The 21,706-nt window shown below is 41.3% G+C and overlaps 1 protein-coding gene across 2 annotated transcripts; it reads left to right on the top strand.

Moving 5' to 3' along the window:
• The first annotated feature begins 118 nt into the window (after positions 1–118).
• Positions 119–20,488, top strand: LOC120536849 (zinc finger protein 3-like). 2 transcript variants are annotated; one of them, XM_039765367.1, is made up of 3 exons: positions 119–940; positions 4,718–5,745; positions 18,342–18,430. In XM_039765367.1, exons 1-2 carry the CDS (start codon positions 379–381, stop codon positions 5,707–5,709), a joined length of 1,554 nt encoding a protein of 517 aa, XP_039621301.1. In that variant the 5' UTR covers positions 119–378; the 3' UTR covers positions 5,710–5,745; positions 18,342–18,430. The 2 variants fall into 2 exon arrangements, with proteins under 2 accessions (XP_039621301.1, XP_039621302.1); XM_039765368.1 differs by lacking the exons at positions 119–940; positions 4,718–5,745 and adding an exon at positions 11,328–12,700 and having other exon boundaries at positions 18,342–20,488.
• The last annotated feature ends 1,218 nt before the right edge of the window (positions 20,489–21,706 follow it).

The raw sequence follows: 21,706 nt of genomic DNA, 5'->3' as shown, positions 1-21,706 counted from the left end.
GACCACTGCAGCCTTGTTGCCTCTGACACGACACACCGTTAGGAGTCAGATAACCGGAAGTCGGTGACTTTTATTTTTATGAATTTTTCAGTCGAGCGGAAGAGGGCGGGCATTTTTCCAATGCCAGCTTCATACAACTGTCATAATGTACAGCCAGGACAGGTAACAAGCCAAAGAGAAAAACATCCCCATTGTGCAAAGTCGTGGAGAATTTCACCTTTCGGCAGCCGGTCGTTATTCCTATTGAGTATTCTTCTGAATCTTCTGGAAAGTGTGTGCACTAACGTTACCTGCCAACTTCCTTCGAAGCCGATCGTTCCCATTATTTCAGATTTAACACAAAAAAGTATCCCATAAACGGGGGTTCGAGGCTTTGACATGGAGCGCAGGCTCTCTTGCAGCGTTTTTCAGGAGCACTTTGCCTCTTTAAAGGCTGCTCTGGATACCGTACTGCTAAACTTCACGAATTCTGTGGACAGCCGATTTGCAGACTTTCTATTGGAAATGTCCGAAAAGGAAAAGGAAATCGAAAGTCTGAAGCTTCAGCTGCACCTGTCCAGAAGTGAAGTGAGGTCCATGCGGAAATACCTGCGCACCGCCGACTTTAACTTCATGACGTCCACGACAGGTGGACAAACAGCGAGCGGTAAGGCGCAACAATTCAGCGCAGTCCATAAGGAGAAGACAGCGACCACACGGCCCGACTCGAGAGCGGTTCGAGTTCCCGGGGCGGACTGTGGCCAGCGGGGCTCAGCGGTTACTTCCAGCTGTCGATCACTTACCGCTGATGTGTCATCTCCTCGAATAACAGCACCGGTCCAGACCGAGCACACGGAGCTGAAACAAGCAGCCAGAGTGTACCGACATTTACCACAGGCGGTGCACAGCTGGAGATGCAGGGAGAGCACGGGCATGAGCGACTGTGGCACGGCAGGGATCGGTAAGCAAGAAGTATTGTGCAGCTAGAGGAGTTAACGGAGGATCCTGAGAATATTGGTTTCGCTTCAATAATAAATCAATAAAACGGTTCTGAAACGGGACTTGCACATTGATTAGTGATGGCACACTCTTAAAATATAACGGCTCTGCAGTGACACTTCACTGGGTTGTGTGGTTCCTCGCAGAGCCAGTGCCTGGCAGAGAGCCGGTTACTTCCGGTAAGGGTTATTTGCATATGAAGTTGGCAATTTGGCCTTTGAAAAGGTTCTTAATATGTGGATGAAACAGAAATCTTTAATGTTTAGTAGGCATGAAACTAAAGAAACCCAGCATGTGTTATTGCCCTTTAAAATCATGAACCGTTGCTACTTCACAAATCTGTTATAATCTATTAGTAGTTATTTATGGAGCCTGCTACAGATAAATACAGTTGTGCTTGAAAGTTTGTGAACCCTTTAGAATTTTCTATATTTTTGCATAAATATGACCTAAAACATCATCAGATTTTCACTCAAGTCCTAAAAGTAGATAAAGAGAAACCAGTTAAACAAATGAGACAAAAATATTATACTTGGTCATTTATTTATTGAGGAAAATGATCGAATATTACATATTTGTGAGTGGCAAAAGTATGTGAACCTTTAGGATTAGCAGTTAGTGTGAAGGTGAAATTCGAGTCCGGTGTTTTCAATCAATGGGATGACATTCAGGTGTGAGTGGGCACCCTGTGTTATTTAAAGAACAGGATCTATCAAAGTCTGCTCTTCACAACACATGTTTGTGGAAGTGTATCATGGCACGAACAAAGGAGATTTCTGAGGACCTCAGAAAAAGGTTGTTGATGCTCATCAGGCTGGAAAAGGTTACAAAACCATCTCTAAAGAGTTTGGACTCCACCAATCCACAGTCAGACAGATTGTGTACAAATGGAGGAAATTCAAGACCATTGTTACCCTCCCAAGGAGTGGCCGACCAACAAAGATCACTCCAAGAGCAAGGCGTGTAATAGTCGGCGAGGTCACAAAGGACCCCAGGGTAACTTCTAAGCAACTGAAGGCCTCTCTCACATTGGCTAATGTTCATGTTCATGAGTCCACCATCAGGAGAACACTGAACAACAATGGTGTGCATGGCAGGGTTGCAAGGAGAAAGCCACTGCTCTCCAAAAACATTGCTGCTCGTCTGCAGTTTGCTAAAGATCACATGGACAAACCAGAAGGCTATTGGAAGAATGTTTTGTGGATGGATGAGACCAAAATAGAACTTTCTGGTTTAAATGAAAAGCGTTATGTTTGGAGAAAGGAAAACACTGCATTCCAGCATAAGAACCTTATCCCATCTGTGAAACATGGTGGTGGTAGCATCATGGTTTGGGCCTGTTTTGCTGCATCTGGGCCAGGACGGCTTGCCTTCATTGATGGAACAATGAATTCTGAATTATATCAGAGAATTCTAAAGGAAAATGTCAGGACATCTGTCCATGAACTGAATCTCAAGAGAAGGTGGGTCATGCAGCAAGACAGCGACCCTAAGCACACAAGTCATTCTACCAAAGAATGGTTAAAGAAGAATAAAGTTAATGTTTTGGAATGGCCAAGTCAAAGTCCTGACCTTAATCCAATCGAAATGTTGTGGAAGGACCTGAAGCGAGCAGTTCATGTGAGGAAACCCACCAACATCCCAGAGTTGAAGCTGTTCTGTATGGAGGAATGGGCTCAAATTCCTCCAAGCTGGTGTGCAGGAATGATCAGAAGTTACCGGAAACGTTTAGTTGCAGTTATTGCTGCAAGGGGGTCACACCAGATACTGAAAGCAAAGGTTCACATACTTTTGCCACTCACAAATCTGTAACATTCGATAATTTTCCTTAATAAATAAATTACCAAGTATAATATTTTTGTCTCATTTGTTTAACTGGTTTCTCTTCATCTACTTTTAGGACTTGAGTGAAAATCTGATGATGTTTTAGGTCATATTTATGCAGAAATATTGAAAATTCTAAAGGGTTCACAAATGTTCAAGCACAAATGTAGATGTGGTGGAACATTTACAAACATTCATCTAACAGATTTGTATGTTAGGGCAGTACTGGGTTTTCAATGATTTCTACAGCCATTCATTTTCTGTGGCAGAATGATTAACATACATCTTTATTAGTAAATGTAAAATATTACATGTAGGAAGTAGAAATGTTAAGTTTGAATACACACTGGGTGGTTTTAAACTCAAACGCATCATTTATGAGGGGGACCTGGGAGAGACACAGTGGACTTGTCACTATCTACATTCAGAGAGCGTGCTGATGTGATCAAGAAAGCTAACAGAATGTTAAGTTATAAATCATGGTGTGTGGAGTTCAAATCAAGGGAGGGGTCATTTTAGCTTTGTAAGTCATCAGTGAGGGCCTCACATGGAGTTCTTTGTTCAGGTTTGGTCTCCCCATTACAGAAAAGACATAGCAGCACTAGAATATTTTCAAACAAAACCAACTAGAGGGATTCTGGGACTGAGTGATGTGATCTATGAGGAGAGACTGAAGGAGTTGAACCAAATGGAGATTAAGAGGGGACAGGACCGAAGTGTCTAACATTATGAAAGGAGTTAGTTCAGAGGATCCCAGCTGTTACTTTAATACAAATAAGAACACAGAGAAACAGTTGGAAACGTGTTAAGGGCACATTTCGGATGTTAGAAAGGTTTTCTTAACACAAAGAACCATAGTCACATGAAATAAATGTCCAAGAAGTGTGGTAGACGGTAAGACTTTAGAGACCTTCAGATTGTTATTTTGGATAATCTGCGTGAATAGGGTGGGCAAGCTTGTTGAGCTGAATGGCCTGTTCTTATCAAAATTTGTCTAATATTTGCTATCTTGAAAGTAAGAGTAGAGTTCACCAAAAAAGACGTGAACAAATCATCCACAGGCATTAACCAGCTCCTCTTTTGTATCTTATTATTCATGATAATTGACTTTTCAGTGAAGGGCACAGTGGCAGAGCTATTATTGAAAGTCCTGACCCCAACTTTTTTTTATCATGTTTCTGTGCCCCTCATGTGTGCCCTTAGAAGGATGCCATTACTCACATCATTAGCATTTACAACATAGAAGGCAATGCAGGAATTTATCCTCTTCACTCTTTTATCTTTCCTATCCGAAGTAAGCCAGTCATTATTTTTAACTTCCTATATGGGGGTTTTAAGAAATACAATAGTTAAACTTGTTTTAACTGGTATCTGGTGCCGATCCAGCCATCATTCAACCCGCTATATCCTAACTACAGGGTCACGGGGGTCTGCTGGAGCCAATCCCAGCCAACACAGGGCACAAAGCCTGGGCAGGGCGCCAGCCCACTGCAGGGCACACACACACACACACGGGACAATTTAGAATCGCCAATGCACCTAACCTGCACGTCTTTGGACTGCGGGAGGAAACCCACACAGACATGGGGAGAACATGCAAACTCCATGCTGGGAGGACCCAGAAAGCGAACCCGGGTTTCCTAACTGTGAGGCAGCAGCGCTACCCACTACGCCACCGTGCCACCCTAGATAAAGAAATGTATAATACAAATCTTCATTTCATTTCATTTTGGACTTCGATGGACTGGTGCCCTGCTCAGGTTTTTTTTTTTTTCTACTTTGTTCCTGATGCTGTTCGGCAGACCCTGGCACCCTGTGACCTTAAATTGTATTTAAGTTATTTGAGAATGTTAGGTATTTACAAATATTTGAAGATACACACCTTAATTGGCCTTTTCAATTTTTTTATACACAGACATAAAGAAAGCTACACTGCCAGTCACTAGAGAAATTATGACTATGGAAGAGCAGCCTTTTAACCAGGACCTTCATGCGACACTCCAGAACCTACCAAATCCGTCCTCTTGTGAAGGCCTCCCTGAGCAAAGCTTCGGCCAGAACGTACAGAAGGATTTGAAAGCAAGCGAATCTCACTTCCTGGGGGCTTGCAGTGAGCAGAGCTCATATAATTTTAAAGAAGAAAACCAGGTTTGTGGATCTGCTCAGGTTAAAGAGGAGCTCTCTGAGATGGAGAAGTATATGCACGTTCAACTGGAAGCACCTTCTGTAGAGTCTGCTGCCCAGAGTCACTTGGCTATTGACGGTCCTGAAGAAGTTCGAATGGAGAGCAGTAATTTCACAGTCCAACAGCAGTACAGTCAAGTAGAGGTGAATATGCATAAGGAGCGAGTGGATGAGAACTATATCCCACGTTGGGTAATTCATCATCAACACAACCGGCACACTGTGCCTGCTAAACATTTTGCACAAAACACCAATCTGCAGGAACACTCGACGCAGCACTCGGGAGAGAAGCGCTTCAGTTGTCCGCAGTGTGGGAAGAGCTTCAATTATTTAATAAATCTGAAGTCTCACCAGCGGATTCACACAGGGGAGAAGCCATACAGTTGTGCGCAATGTGGAAAGGCCTTCAGTCATTTAACTAACCTTAAAATCCATGAACGGATTCACACCGGGGAGAAGCCATACAGGTGCACTCAGTGTGGAAAGTCCTTCAACCAGTCAACTCACCTTAAAATCCACCAGAGGATTCACACTGGGGAAAAACCTTACAGCTGTCCTGAATGCGGCAAGACGTTCAATCAGTCGGGACCCCTCAAAATACACAGAAGTATTCACACAGGGAAAAAGCCGTACCCGTGTTCTGTGTGCGGGAAGAGCTTCAGCCAGTCAGCCCTCCTCAAATCTCATCTGAAAATCCATGAAAGAGCAAAACCACAGTGTTGATGTTTAAAGCGCTCTGTGTGACTATTAGAAAATTAAGTGAGTACCTAAATGTTTTTTTTAAATAACCCACGATTCCAGCTCTTTATGTTTTGTGCGAGCGATCTAGTGTAAACTTTACATTTTGTGCAATATACTGTACAGTAGTGGCCAGAAGTTTTGAGAATGATGCAAATATTAATTTTCACAAAGTTTGCTGCCTCAGTTTTTATAATGGCAATTTGCATAACAACAACAACATTTATTTCTATAGCACATTTTCATACAAAAAATGTAGCTCAAAGTGCTTTACATAATGAAGAATAGAAAAATAAAAGACACAGTAAGAAAATAAAATAAGTCAACATTAATTAACATAGAATAAGAGTAAGGTCCGATGGCCAGGGAGGACCGAAAATTAAAAAATAAAAACTCCAGACGGCTGGAGAGACAAAATAAAATCTGCAGGGATTCTAGACCATTACACCGCCCAGTCTCCTCTGGGCATAGACTCCAGAATGTTCTGAAGAGTGATCAGATGAATTGCAATTAATTGCAAAGTCCCTCACTGCCACGAAAATTAACTTAATCCCAAAAATCCACTGCATTTCAGCCCTGCCGCAAAAGGACCTGCTGACGTCATTTCAGTGATCCTCTTGTTAACACGGGTGAAAGTGTCGAGGAGGACACGGCTTGAGATCACTCTGTCATGCTGACTGAGTTACAACAGAGAAGTTTCAGGGCACCCAAGAAAGACCAACAAATGCCAGTACCATATCTTAAAGTTGATTCAGCTGGGGGCACCACCAGGGCAGAGCTTGCTCAGGAATGGCAGCAGGCAGGTTAGAGTAAGGTGAAGACTTTTGGAGAATGGCCTGGTGGGTGTCAAGAAGGGCAGCAGAGAAACCCAAGAAAAACATCAGGGACAGATGGATATTCTGCAAAATGTACAGGGATTGGACTGCTGAGGACTGCTGGGGTGAAGTCATTTTCTCTGATGAATCCCCTTTCTGATTGTTTGGGGCATCTGGAAAAAAAGAAAAAGTGAGTGGCGCTACCATCAGTCCTGTGTCAGGCCAACAGTAAAGCATCCTGAGACCATTCATGTCACGTGTGGGGTTGCTTTCCAGCCAAAGGAGTGCAGGGCTCACTCACAATTTTGCCTAAGAACACAGCCATAAATAAAGAATGGAACCAAAACATCCTCTGAGAGCAACTTCTCTCAACCATCCAAGAACAGTTTGGTGACCCACAATGCCTCTTCCAGCAGGATGGAGCACCGGGCCATAAAGCAAAAGTGGGAACTGAATGGCTCGGGGAACAAAACATTGACATCTTGGGTCCATGGCCAGGAAACTCCCCAGATGTTTCATCCCATTGACAACTTGAGGTCAATCCTCGAGAGGCGGGTGGACAATCAAAAACCCACCAATTCTGACAAACTCCAAGCATTGATTATGCAAGAATGGGCTGCCATCATTGAGGATTTGGCCCAGAAGTTGATTGACAGCATGAGAGGGTGAATTGCAGAGGTCTTGAAAAAGAAAGAAGGGCCAACACTGCAAATATCGACTCTGTGCATAAACTTCATGTCATTGTCAATAAAAGTCTTTGAAACGTATGAAATGCTTGTAATTCTACTTCAGTATCCCATAGAAACATCTGACAAAAAGATCTAAAAACACTGAAGCAGCAAACTTTGTGAAAACCAACACTTGTTTCATTATCAAAACATTTGGTCACGACTGTAGAAAACAAAGTTATGAGACAGCTATAATATGGTGTGTTTAAAAAAAATAAACCAAACAAAACTCTACACATTGGGCATGAGTTCAGCTTAGTGTCTGTGTGTGCTCTGGGATAGATTGGCACACCATTCATTGCACTTGATGATGCTGGGGTAAGCTGATGCTCTCTGCAACCCAGTAGTGGAGCATGCAGGATCAGAAAATGTGTGTATATAACGACTATTAGGCAGTAGATTTAGAAAGGATGCACACCCCGTCACTTTATAATTATGTAGGTTTAATTTTAAATGGATACATTTGCCACTCTTGCCCATCAATCTGCACTCTATAACCCATAATGACAAAGTGAAAATATGTTTTCAGAAAGGGTTGCAAATTTATTACAAATCAAAAACTGAAATCTCTCACTCATAGCAGTATTTAGACCCTTAATTGAGTACTTTGTAGAAGCCCCTTTGGCAACAATTTCAGCTTTGAGTCTTCGTGGGGAAGTCTGCACAAGCTTTGCACACCTGCGTTTGAGATGTTTATCCCATTCTTGCAATCAGATCCTCTCAAGATGTGTCAGATTAGATGGGAATCAACTGTTCAGTTCAGGTCTCTCCACAGGTGTTTTGTGTGTTTAAGCCTGGGCTTTGGCTGGGTCACTCAATGACAGTCAGAGACTTGCCCCAAAGACACTTCAGCATCATCTTGGCTAAATGCTTCAGGTCACTGTCATGCTGAAAGATGAGCCATCACCCCAGTCTGAGATTGCATGCTCTGGTGCAGGTTTTAGAGAGTGTGAACGCACCTCAGTAACCTGTAATCCAAGACAAGGTGTTGGCCCGTAGAACCAAGACACAGGCCTGTGATTGCATGCTTCTGTCCTGTGACACTGTCCTTTACGGGCAAGCGAGCCAGTGGCCCATACATGTATTAACATTGGCTCAGAAAATGTACAGTACACTTAAAATGCTAACTTCCTCTTGTTTTACTTTTCCAAGGACCTCTCTGTATTTGGCTGCATTCATTGTTCCCTCAATACTTACCAGTTTCCCTGTCCCTGTACCCTCATAGCATGATACTGCCACCACCAGGCTTCACCATAGCAATGGTATTTGGTAGGTGATGAGCACTGCCTGTCTTTGCCAGACACCATCACCATGATTGGAGGTCTGCCCAAAGAATTCAATTTTTGTCACAACAGACTAGAGAATCTTTTTCCTCCTCCTCTCAAAGTCCTTTCAACCGTCAAATGCCTTTTACTTAATGGTGGCATCTGTCTAGGCACTCTACCATGAACAAGCGATTGATGGACTGCTGCTAAGGTTCTCCAATCTTAACAAAGGATTTCTGGAGGTCTGTTAGAGAGACAATTTGTTTTTTTGGTCAACTCCCTGAACAAGGCCCTTCTTTGCCATTTACTCAATTTGGGAATTCTAGGAAAAGTCCTGGTGGTTCCAAGTTTCTTCTATCTCACCATGTTGAGGCCACTGTGCTCCTAGGAACACTTAGAGCTTTAACAATGGTTTTATTGTGGAAAAGAGAGTGCAGGCAGGGTGGAATGGGTGGAGAGGAGTATCAGGAGTGATTTGTGACAGACGGGTATCATCAAGAGTGAAAGGGAATGTCTACAAGACGGTCACGAGACCAGCTATGTTATATGGGATGGAGACAGTGGCACTGACCAGAAAGCAGGAGACTGAGCTGGAGGTGGCAGAGTTAAAGATGCTAAGATTTGCATTGGGTGTGATGCAGATGGATAGGATTAGAAATGAGGACATTAGAGGGTCAGCTCAGGTCAGAAATGAGAGATTGTGTTGGTTTGGACATGTGCAGAGGAGAGATGCTGGGTGTATTGGGAGAAAGATGCTAAGGATAGAGATGCCAGGCAAGAGATAAAGGGGAAGGCCTAAGAGAAGGTTTATGGATGTGGTGAGAGAGGACATGCAGGTGATGGGTGTTATAGAGCAAGATGACGAGGACAGGAGGATATGGAAGAAGATGATCTGCTGCGGCAACCCCTAACAGAACAGCCGAAAGAAGAAGAAGTTCCTATTGCCCCTTGGGGATTAATAAAGTATATCAAATAAAATAAAACAAGAAAATCCTGATCTATACCTCACCACAAATTAATTGCAGAGGTCCACAGAAAGTTCCTTGGACTTCATGGCTTGGTTTCTGTGAAGACATCCAGACTTTATATACACAGATACACATCTTTATGATTTCCACCTTTGGACTCCAATCAAGTTCTTGAAAAAGCTCAAGGATAATTAAAGTAAGCAGGATACACGTGAGCACAAATTGGAGTACCACAGCATGGGGTTGCAATGCTTACATGAATGAGAGATTTCATTTTTTGATTATTAATAAATTTGTGGACCTTTCTGAAAACGTGTTTTCACTTTATTATTATGGGTTATTGACTGTAAATTGATTGTCAGAAATGGCAAATATGACCATTGAAAAATAAATGTACAACACAATGTAGTGTGCAGAAACTGGCGTGGTCTGAATACTTGGTGAATCCCCTATACACTGTTTGGTCCTCAAGTGTAAATTTGATAAACCAATACTTGATGTGCCCAGTTTTTATTTTTAGATTTTAATTTTGTTCACAGTACATTTGGAGGTTTTGAAGAAACATTTAAAATTAAGAATATGATACAAAATGCCAGATTACACACTTAATATACTGTATACACTCACCTAAAGGATTATTAGCAACACCATACTAATACGGTGTTTGACCCCCTTTCGCCTTCAGAACTGCCTTAATTTTACGTGCCATTGATTCAACAAGGTGCTGAAAGCATTCTTTAGAAATGTTGGCCCATATTGATAGGATAGCATCTTGCAGTTGATGGAGATTTGTGGGATGCACATCCAGGGCACGAAGCTCCCGTTCCACCACATCCCAAAGATGCTCTATTGGGTTGAGATCTGGTGACTGTGGGGGCCATTTTAGTAGAGTGAACTCATTGTCATGTTCAAGAAACCAATTTGAAATTATTCGAGCTTTGTGACATGGTGCATTATCCTGCTGGAAGTAGCCATCAGAGGATGGGTACATGGTGGTCATGAAGGAATGGACATGGTCAGAAACAATGCTCAGGTAGCCCGTGGCATTTAAATGATGCCCAATTGGCACTAAGGGGCCTAAAGTGTGCCAAGAAAACATCCCCCACACCATTACACCACCACCACCAGCCTGCACAGTGGTAACAAGGCATGATGGATCCATGTTCTCATTCTGTTTACACCAAATTCTGACTCTACCATTTGAATGTCTCAACAGAAATCGAGACTCATCAGACCAGGCAACATTTTTCCAGTCTTCAACTGTCCAATTTTGGTGAGCTTGTGCAAATTGTAGCCTCTTTATCCTATTTGTAGTGGAGATGAGTGGTACCCGGTGGGGTCTTCTGCTGTTGTAGCCCATCTGCCTCAAGGTTGTGCGTGTTGTGGCTTCACAAATGCTTTGCTGCATACCTCGGTTGTAACAAGTGGTTATTTCAGTCAAAGTTGCTCTTCTATCAGCTTGAATCAGTCGGCCCATTCTCCTCTGACCTCTAGCATCAACAAGGCATTTTCGCCCACAGGACTGCCACATACTGGATGTTTTTCCCTTTTCACACCATTCTTTGTAAACCCTAGAAATGGTGGTGCGTGAAAATCCCAGTAACTGAGCAGATTGTGAAATACTCAGACCGGCCCGTCTGGCACCAACAACCATGCCACGCTCCAAATTGCTTAAATCACCTTTCTTTCCCATTCTGACATTCAGTTTGGAGTTCAGGAGATTGTCTTGACCAGGACCACACCCTAAATGCATTGAAGCAACTGCCATGCGATTGGTTGATTAGATAATTGCATTAATGAGAAATTGAACAGGTGTTCCTAATAATCCTTTAGGTGGGTGTATATTAAATTCTGTGCATTGTAATAACATTCTTAAAGTCGCTGTGGTAATATAAAAAGTCTAATGAAGATTAAGGAAATGAGTGACATTTTGTGTAAAAAATATTGAAGGAAAAACGTATTCGTGTTTTTCTTTTTTCAAAATGCATTTGCACCAGTTCTGAATTATAAAAATGCTTTGAATAGGGTTGTTTTATATAACACACGTTTGTTTTGTTAAGACAATCAAAATGGTTAACAATATTATCACGCAAAAATTAAACATGTCTTCTAATCATGGCTGATATTGCAACAAAAGTGTCTAAAGCCGACTTGGAAAAACTGCATTTATCTTCGTTACCTTTCTAAGAGTTTCTTTCTTGATACTTTAAAGTAGCAGGTTGACACCCCTTTTCACACATGAAAGAATTAGTATTTAATTATTTAAACGATAAGGGGTCAATGCTAGATTTTATTTGTAAAAACAGGCAAACCGTTATTTTTTTCAGGACGCACAAGTTGCATCCCAGCACTCCGATGACGTAATGACGCTTTGAATAGAATACCGGAAGTCTGACGTTTTATTGTTTTGAATATACAACTAAGCGGAAGTGGGCGTGTCTCTTTTCTGATTCCTGCTTCACACTGCAGATCAAATGGCGCCACCCAATAGGCAGAGAACTGGCTGAGAATTGCCAACCTTACCATACGGAAACCGCGGATAATTGTATTTTTACAAAGACGTCCTGGAGGTCTTCTCAGAACCACCAGTCTTTGTTCTGAAATTTTTGAATAATCACCGACCGATTCCCTTCGGAGCCCCTCAGCTCCATCGTCTGCGTTTAACACAGAGAGCACTCCAGTAAACTGTGCGACTCCCGTTCCCGGCATGGAGCCCAGATTCTCCTGCAGCCTCTTTGAAGAGCATTTTGCATCTTTAAAAGCGGCACTGGATTCCGCATTATTAAACTTCACACATTCCGTGGACAACAGATTTGCAGGCTTTTTGTTGGAAATGTCCGAAAAGGAGAAGGAAATTGAGAGTCTCAAGCTTCAGTTGCACCTGTCCAGGAGTGAAGTGAGGTCCATGCGGAAATATCTGCGTACTTCGGACTGTAATGTGTCAAGTTTAAGTGCGACTGGGAGGACACAGACTCGTCCACAAGGATCACGCGCTGTCCGGGACGGTTCACCGGCTGCCACCAGCGAAACTTTCCACTCCCCGCGCTGCCGTCTAGTTGGCGCTACTGAAGTGACGGCACACGTCGAGGAAACGCGATCGAAAGGCGTACCCAGAGGTCATAAGGATTTACCGCAGACGGTGCAGGAGTGGAGCCAAAAAGAAACCGCGTGCGTGAGCGATAGTGGCAGAAGCGGGCTGGGTAAGCGAGATGTATGCACTGCACGAAAGGCACGGTGGCGCAGTGGTTAGCCATGCTGCCTTGTTGCTTTAATGTCCCCGTTATGTAGAATTTGCACATTCCCTCCGTGTGAGTGTATGATTTCACAGTGTTTTGCGGATTTCAATAGGTTTGTTGGTGGATGAGTGCCAAGATGGTTGTATGCGTGAGAGGGCAGTGGTATGGAGCATTGTCCAGTGGTGTTGCTGATAAAGGCACAGACCTAACCATGTACCTGGACAGGATTTAGTGAGACTTCAAAATGGTATGTTAAAAGAGTAATGCACTGTGTTTCAGTGCTGTGTATACACACCGTGCAGTGATACAAGATGATGAGTGGGATTGTTGGTGGTTTGACAGTGAAACTACACTAGTGACAAAGTGGAAAAGTCTGCACACCCTTATTCAAATGGAAGTTTTTTGTGAAGTAAAAATAAATAAAATATCAAACCAAGATAAGTCATGATAGAATGTTTTCCACCTTTTTTATGAATACAAAACATTAAAAATGGCAACATATTAAAAGGAAACAAATTTGAAACTGTAGTGGGGAAACAATCCGAAAGCGTACAAAAACCTGGTTGCATAAGTGTGCACAGCCTAATTAAGATCATGGCTGTGTTCAGAATCAAATAGTGTATATTTAATCTCAATACCCTTGTTTCAAGGCAATTTTGTCTTATAGTGATTACCTTTCTTTAGTATGTGGTAGCTTTCTTTTAGACATCAATTGCCACATCTTCCTGTCTCTCTGTTTACTTACTAGCAGTGCTACCTGTCTAAGACTGGTTGAACTCTTAAGTTATCAATGTAGATCTCTCGTATTAACGTTTGCAATGCACCATGCAATGCATACATCTCTGCTATATGTTATTTGGCATGGGATTCGTAATAGCAGTGTTAATGTTTGTGATGCACCACCCTTTAAAATGATACATGAAATGCATACGTCTCTGTTTTATGCCATTTAGTATGGGATTCGTAATAGCAGTGTTAATGCTTGTCATGTGTCATCTATTGGAATGACAAATGGAATGAATTTTATTGCCGCACCTGAGTTATGGAGTGACAGAAACATAGCATCCAGAAAGAGGCACAGACACGTATCCTTTACTTAAGGTATATATACAATATATGTGTGTGTGTGTGTGTGTGTGTATATATATATATATATATATATATATATATAAAATATACACACACAAGTTCCAAACTCCAACCTCAATGAACCCATGCGGAGTCCGAGGCCGCTGCAACCCAAATGGTTTGCCATCTAGTGTCCCGGGGAGGTAACACTCTGGCCACGCTTGCTCCGCCGATCCTTCCAGTGTGGTGGCGTCTTGGCTGCATGCTACATTATATATATATATATATATATATATATATATATATATATATATATATATATATATATATACACTCACCTAAAGGATTATTAGGAACACCATACTAATACGGTGTTTGACCACCTTTCGCCTTCAGAACTGCCTTAATTCTACGTGGCATTGATTCAACAAGGTGCTGAAAGCATTCTTTAGAAATGTTGGCCCATATTGATAGGATAGCATCTTGCAGTTGATGGAGATTTGTGGGATGCACATCCAGGGCACGAAGCTCCGTTCCACCACATCCCAAAGATGCTCTATTGGGTTGAGATCTGGTGACTGTGGGGCCATTTTAGTACAGTGAACTCATTGTCATGTTCAAGAAACCAATTTGAAATGATTCGAGCTTTGTGACATGGTGCATTATCCTGCTGGAAGTAGCCATCAGAGGATGGGTACATGGTGGTCATGAAGGGATGGACATGGTCAGAAACAATGCTCAGGTAGCCCGTGGCATTTAAACGATGCCCAATTGGCACTAAGGGGCCTAAATTGTGCCAAGAAAACATCCCCACACCATTACACCACCACCACCAGCCTGCACAGTGGTAACAAGGCATGATGGATCCATGTTCTCATTTTGTTTACGCCAAATTCTGACTCTACCATTTGAATGTCTCAACAGAAATCGAGACTCATCAGACCAGGCAACATTTTTCTAGTCTTCAACTGTCCAATTTTGGTGAGCTCGTGCAAATTGTAGCCTCTTTTTCCTATTTGTAGTGGAGATGAGTGGTACCCGGTGGGGTCTTCTGCTGTTGTAGCCCATCCGCCTCAAGGTTGTGCGTGTTGTGGCTTCACAAATGCTTTGCTGCATACCTGGTGTAACGAGTGATTATTTCAGTCAAAGTTGCTCTTCTATCAGCTTGAATCAGTCGGCCCATTCTCCTCTGACCTCTAGCATCAACAAGGCATTTTAAGCCCACAGGACTGCCGCATACTGGATGTTTTTCCCTTTTCACACCATTCTTTGTAAACCCTAGAAATGGTTGTGCGTGAAAATCCCAGTAACTGAGCAGATTGTGAAATACTCAGACCGGCCCGTCTGGCACCAACAACCATGCCACGCTCAAAATTGTTTAAATCACCTTTCTTTCCAATTCTGACATTCAGTTTGGAGTTCAGGAGATTGTCTTGACCAGGACCACACCCCTAAATGCATTGAAGCAACTGCCATGTGATTGGTTGATTAGATAATTGCATTAATGAGAAATTGAACAGGTGTTCCTAATAATCCTTTAGGTGAGTGTGTATATATATATATATATATATATATATATATATATATGTATGTATGTATATATATATATATATATGACGTTAAGCCCGTTACAATAACGGGCGCTAGAACAGTAGTGCATAAACATTAGTAGGGACAGTCTATATTAAATGGCAAGGGACCTTGACCTCATTCTGTTTCTTGTCTTAATTTTTTTTGTCAAAAATATTTTTGCAAGAAGCCTAAAGTAAAATAATAAAAATAAAATAGAAACGTATATGACAATACAGTAAGTATAATTAATATTGCCTTAGTGTATAACTTTGTAACAATCTGTAAGACACAATATCTGAAGAAGATATTTAGGTAAAATTTTCTATTTTTTTACCTCATGAAATGTTTCTATACAATTTCATTATAGACAACGTTTCTTGTAAATATTCTGTCTGAGTTTGGCAACAGTTTGCCTTGTTCAGGACCATCTACAACGCTAACAACAACATCTGGAAAACTTCTTACTCTTGATAATGCAACATATAACTGACCGTGGCTGAATACTGGTTCTGGCAAGTAAATGCCAACTTTTTCTAAGGTTTGCTCTTCTGAGTCTTTCTCTTTTAGCGTTTCTCTGACGGTCATTTTCTTTTTCTTCAATCGATCTATTTGCTTGCATTTTTCTTTGTCTTTCAGCCTTTCTTTTGTTGATGTTTACTTGTTGAGCTGACCGTTCTTCCAGGAGATGTTGCTTATAAAGGATTTGATTGTCTGTGTCTTTTGACCTACTTGACGTGTCCTTTTTTTGGGTGGCATGTTGTTAGTAGATACGTCCGTAATATTTTCTCCTACAGTAATACTGGCTTGTATGTGGCTGTAATATGCGTCACTGTATTGTGTGTCTTTAATTTTCTCTCGCAGTAATACTGGTTTGTATTTCCGTAAAATGGATGTAATTTTCTCTGATAGTAATACTGGCTTTGTTGTCCGTAATATGACTTTAATTTTTTGTCACAACAGTGGCCAATCAGCAGAGTGTCCCCAGCAACTGATGTAATGTGTGGCGTGCTGCTTATAATCGTGCCTGTGGCGTCTCCCCAGCAAGTACTGTGCAGTTCCCCAGCAAGTATTTTAATCTGTGCTGGCGTGCAGCTGATTATTTAATGTGTGGCATCTCCCCAGCAACGGATTTTATGTGCGCGGCCACGGCTACCCAATCAGCACTCTCCCCAGCAATGGTGTCCTTTATTTCTTATCATGCGCAGCCGTGGCAAGGCCATTTACCGCGTGCCCAGCTTCCAGTGTGTGTGCTTTATTTGCTTATCATGTGCGGCAGCGTCTAGGCCATTCACTGTGTGCCCAGCTTCCAGTGTGTTTGCGTCCACGGTGCCGAGCGCATGGGCAGGGCACGGTACAATGTGCGGCGCGGCCCGCGCATGCGCACTTCACCAGAAGACACACACACGGACACCTGGACGCACACAGGGGTTTTATTGAAGAGGATACATATATAGGATGAGTCAAAATTATGTTAACATTTCAATGGCAAAAACAATTTATTCACAAAACATACTTCATATGTGCAAGATGATTTACAGGGATGTCTCTACCTGTTCGCCATCATGTTCAACACACGTACCATATGTGGCTCATAAATTTTCCACAGAAATTGTATATAAATATATACATAGAACTACCATTAGTGTTAACATAATTTTGACTTACCCTGTGTATGTATGTATGTATACATATGTATGTATACATATATATATATATATATATATATATATATATATATATAAACAGAACCACAAGTACTGGTCTTTCTTTAGGTGTTTGTAGGCAAACTCTTCTTTTGCCTTTATATTTTTCTGGACAGTAAAAGCTTCTTCTTGGCCTACTTTCCCATGTACATCTAATTTGTGCCACCTCCTTCTCATGGTTAACTCCATGCTCTGATGGAACTGATTCAGCAAAGCAGCCCCAAGCCATAACATTTCCATCCCCATGCTTTATAGTTGTTATCAGGTTCTTCTGGTCAAATGCTGTCTTTTGTTTTCACAGAATAAGTTTCTTGGTGCTTTAGCCACACTAAATAACTATCTTTGCCTTGCCTGTCTAAAGCACATTGTTCTAGAAGTCCTGGCCTTTGCTTAGGATTTCAATGGCAAACTTTGGCCTTGCTTGATGTTCTTTCTGGACAGCAAAGGTTTCCTCCAGGCACACCACTCCTGCAGATCAAATCTGTGTCACCACAGCCTCTTTCAAATGGTAGGCTCAAGTACTTTGATATTAGCAATGGAAAGAGCTACCTGGAAATCCTGTGATGAAATTCTGGGTCTCTTTGAGACTTCTTTCAGCATCTTGCATTCTGCTCTCAGGCTGATCTTGCAGTGGAGGTCTGGCCTGAATGTGTTGGCAGTTGTTTGGAATCTTTCCTATTTGTAGGTAATCTTCCGGACAGTTGAATAATTGATTTTCAGTTGTTTGGAGATCTTTTTAAAGTCCTTCTGAGGTTCATAGGCATCTATAACCTCCTTTCTGAAGGCTTGAGAGAGCTCTTTTGGTCTCGGCATGGTGATAATGCACACTTCAGCAACAAATAAAAGACAAACTAAGTGCCTGAGGATCCAGTAGGACAGGTTCAGATCCGCTCTAATGATGTGCTAATCATTTGAACCTGATTCTAATTCGAGGTGCTTGATTCAGTGATAAATGTAAGGATGGACTTTCTTTTTCCACATGTACAATTTGCAGTTATGTATATTTAAATCATAGGGTGGACTACAAAATGTAAATGTAGGTGTTTGTGCTGTCACTTTCGTTTAAATTAAGATCAAATCTTGATGTTTTGTCATCTGTAACATTTGAGGGCCCATTTCATGGGGTACACTTACTATTTTATGTGATTGTATGATTTTAAATTTATAGAAATGCTTGCAAAATCTCAGTGTTGGTTTAGTTACATTTGGGTTTAACAAGATGAGAATATGACCGACTTAAATTTGCGTCTTTCTTCTCATAGAACTGAAAGAAGACAGTCCTCTAAATCATAAAAAAGAAGAGCAACGAGGGGAAGAACAACTTTTTCACCAGAATTTACATGGAACCTTCCAGAACACTTCAAATACCTTCTCTCGTGAAATGGACCCTGAGCAAAGCTTCAGGCACAGTGAAACGGGCAGTTCTCACTTTTTAGGGACTTACAGGAAGCAGAACTTGTATCCTGTTAAGGAAGAGGTTCAGGTTTGTGGAACTCCCCCTGTTAAAGAGGAGCTCTCTGAGACTGAGAACTATTTTCGCGTATTAGTAGAAGCACCTAATGTAGAGCGTGCTTCAGTTAATAACACTTCTGAGGAGGTGCAAATGGAGAGCAGTAATTTCACAGTCCAGGAGCAGTCGGAGGATAGTTATATACCACAATGGGTTATTCATCATCAACATAACCAAAGCACTGACTCAGGTAAGAGTTTCACACACCACATCAGTTTGATGGAACATCACACGGGAGAGAAGCGCTTCAGTTGTTCCCAATGCGGGAAGACTTTTAATTATTTAATAAACTTGAAGTCACATCAACGGATACACACAGGAGAGAAACCATACTGTTGCATGCAGTGCGGAAAAGCCTTCAGTCAGTTAACTAACCTTAAAATTCATGAGAGGATTCATACTGGGGAGAAGCCATATGAGTGCACAGAGTGTGGAAAGGCCTTCAACCAGTCATCCCACCTTAAAATCCACCAAAGGATTCACACTGGAGAAAAGCCTTACTGCTGTGCTGAATGTGGAAAGACTTTTAATCAGTCAGGACCCCTTAGAATACACCAAAGGATTCACACCGGGGAGAAGCCTTACCAGTGTTACATGTGTGGAAAGAGCTTCAACCGATCAGCCCTCCTCAAATCCCATCTGAAAATTCATGCAAGGGGAAAACCACGTCCTTGATGTGTGTGATGGTCTTTATGACTTGTAGGAAATGTATTAATAAGCAGTATATTAAGATAATTCATTAATCTTGGGCAGCCCTATCAATTCTGTTTGCGTTTTCTTCATGTGGAAAACGGTTTCTGAAATGCACAGATCAAAGTTGTTATGTGACAAGGATAATATGATTAATTAAAAAGAAATCCTGTGTGTTAGGAAGTCCAAATGATTTTATGAATTGTCATATTGACAGTATTTTAAAACATTTAATCAATGATTTAAATTTCAGTTCAATCAATAACATGTATGTAAGGATGAGAAAGCAGAAAGCAGTGGAGTAAGTTTTTCACTTCATTTTATTCACTTGTTCCATCTGCTGCCTTCCAACACACATGAACTGCCTGGTGGTAAGCAAGAAAAGCAGTGTAACTGTGGACACGACATGCAGGTGCTGTTTTGAGCAGAGGAGAGTCAGCATTTGGGTGGATGGTTAACCCCTTTAACATTCCACAGACATATTACATTTCTATAGAGGAGTCAGCATTTGGGTGGATGGTTAACCCCTTTAACATTTCACAGACAGTTTAATTTTAATTAGATGCCATTAAAATACTATTGATTTGTCAGTAAATTGGTAATATCTGTGGTGGTGCTTATGTTTTCTTCTTTAATAGTCCTGAAATGGAGCCCTGAAGTATGTAAGCTTCTCACGTAAAATAGATTAGTGAAGAAAAAAAATCCGTAGAAGACTTTTTTCTTTTCTTCTCTAAATACATGTAAAAGAAGATTAAAATGATATCACCTACAAAAGAAAGAAAGAGATAAGAAAATACAAGCCCCTTTTTGCATTACAATTGTGTATCCCAGGTTCTGAAAGGGAATGAAATGTGGAGCTTACACCAAATAAGTCTAAGCAGCAAAGATATTAAGATTATTAGAAACCTATATTGGCAGAAAAAAATCAACAGTCAAAGTGGAGAATGGCAAAACAACTGAAATACAAAGAAGTGGAATTTGGTAAGAATATGTTTTGCCACCATATATAATCGTATTGAGCACAGATTTTTTTTTTTCCTTTGAAATGTAGTGAGTTGAAGTAAAAAGTTTTAAACAAATAAAATATTCAAGTAAAGATGCAGATAACCTACATAAAAAATCCACTTGTGAACAGTAATTAAGTTGTTTTACTCTGTTGCTTCCTGCCTCTGATCCATTGCAACATTGTTAATAAATACTTTACCTTTATTCTGTGTACATTTTTCTTCTTTTTACCTTTTTCAGCATTAGAGGGATAAGCCCTTTTTGGTGACATCAATGTGGCTTTGACTACTGTTATTGTACTCTCAACATGGTGTGTGGCTGTCAGTGAGTCTTCCCATCATACCTACGGTAGACGTCACGTATTACGCAACACAACAGCCTATAGTGATAATCATTGATTTTGAATTGATTCCCCTACAAACACAAATCAAAGCTTCCTTATCAATTTAGCTTAGTTTGGTTTATATTCTACATTTAATTTTTAAGCTTACAAGTGCTTTATTAATAAAATAATGGGGTTTAGCTTAGTAACAATCAGGTAATGTTAATACTCCACCGAATATATTGAGGCTCGACCTGCACCTTGGGGTACGGTGTTAGTGGCTTCAGGAGCCCTATGAATCTACATATTCCACATATAACAAGAAACGGCTCTGCTCTCATTTGTAAAATTTCTAATGTTCCATCAGCTTTAGAAGTGCCATATTAGTTCAGTAGACATCACCTGTCCGTGGTTTCTTTTGATTGTAGTCTAAATTCAATTTTATATCTGGACAGTCCAACTTATGGCGAGTCAACATGGTTGCCTAACCTACACAATGACGACAAAAAGAACACTCCAAACAACTCAGTGAAAAGGTGGTTGAAAAACAAAAGTCAGAAGATGGAGACAAGAAAACATCCAAGACAATGAATATCCCTTGGAGTCCATGGGAAACGGTTGTTAGGAAACAAAAACAAAAAGTACAGCATGGCTAGAAATCTGCCTAGAGCACGTCGTCCACAAAAAATGAGTGACTGGGTAAGAAGAAGACCAGTGGTGGAGGCCACCAAGTGTCTGAAACTGAAGAGTGTGTAGACAACAGCTGATACCGGGGTGCTTCACCAGTTGCAGTTTAATCGGAGGGTGCTTGCCCACCCAGTTGTTTCCAGGCTCACCCACACTAAAGTTTTTGGAATTGCCACTGTTCTCCGAGTGTATTGCATTTCGATTCAACACCAGACATTAATCAGGCCAGTACTGAATGTAATGAAACAACCAATCAGTGTCAAAAGGTGGGGCAAGGGGCTGCAACAGATATGAAGGAGTTGTGCTTCTGTGTCGATTTTTCTTTCAGAAAGGGGTAACAACTATTTTTTTTAACATTTTATAGACTTTTTCAATTTCTTAAATAGTGCAACTAAGATCGGAATTTCTGACAA

The sequence above is a fragment of the Polypterus senegalus genome, chromosome 10 (genome assembly GCF_016835505.1).
Source record: "Polypterus senegalus isolate Bchr_013 chromosome 10, ASM1683550v1, whole genome shotgun sequence".
NCBI lineage: Eukaryota > Metazoa > Chordata > Cladistia > Polypteriformes > Polypteridae > Polypterus > Polypterus senegalus.
The sequence above is the reverse complement of the archived record's forward strand: the minus strand, read 5'-3'. Positions and strand labels throughout refer to the sequence as shown.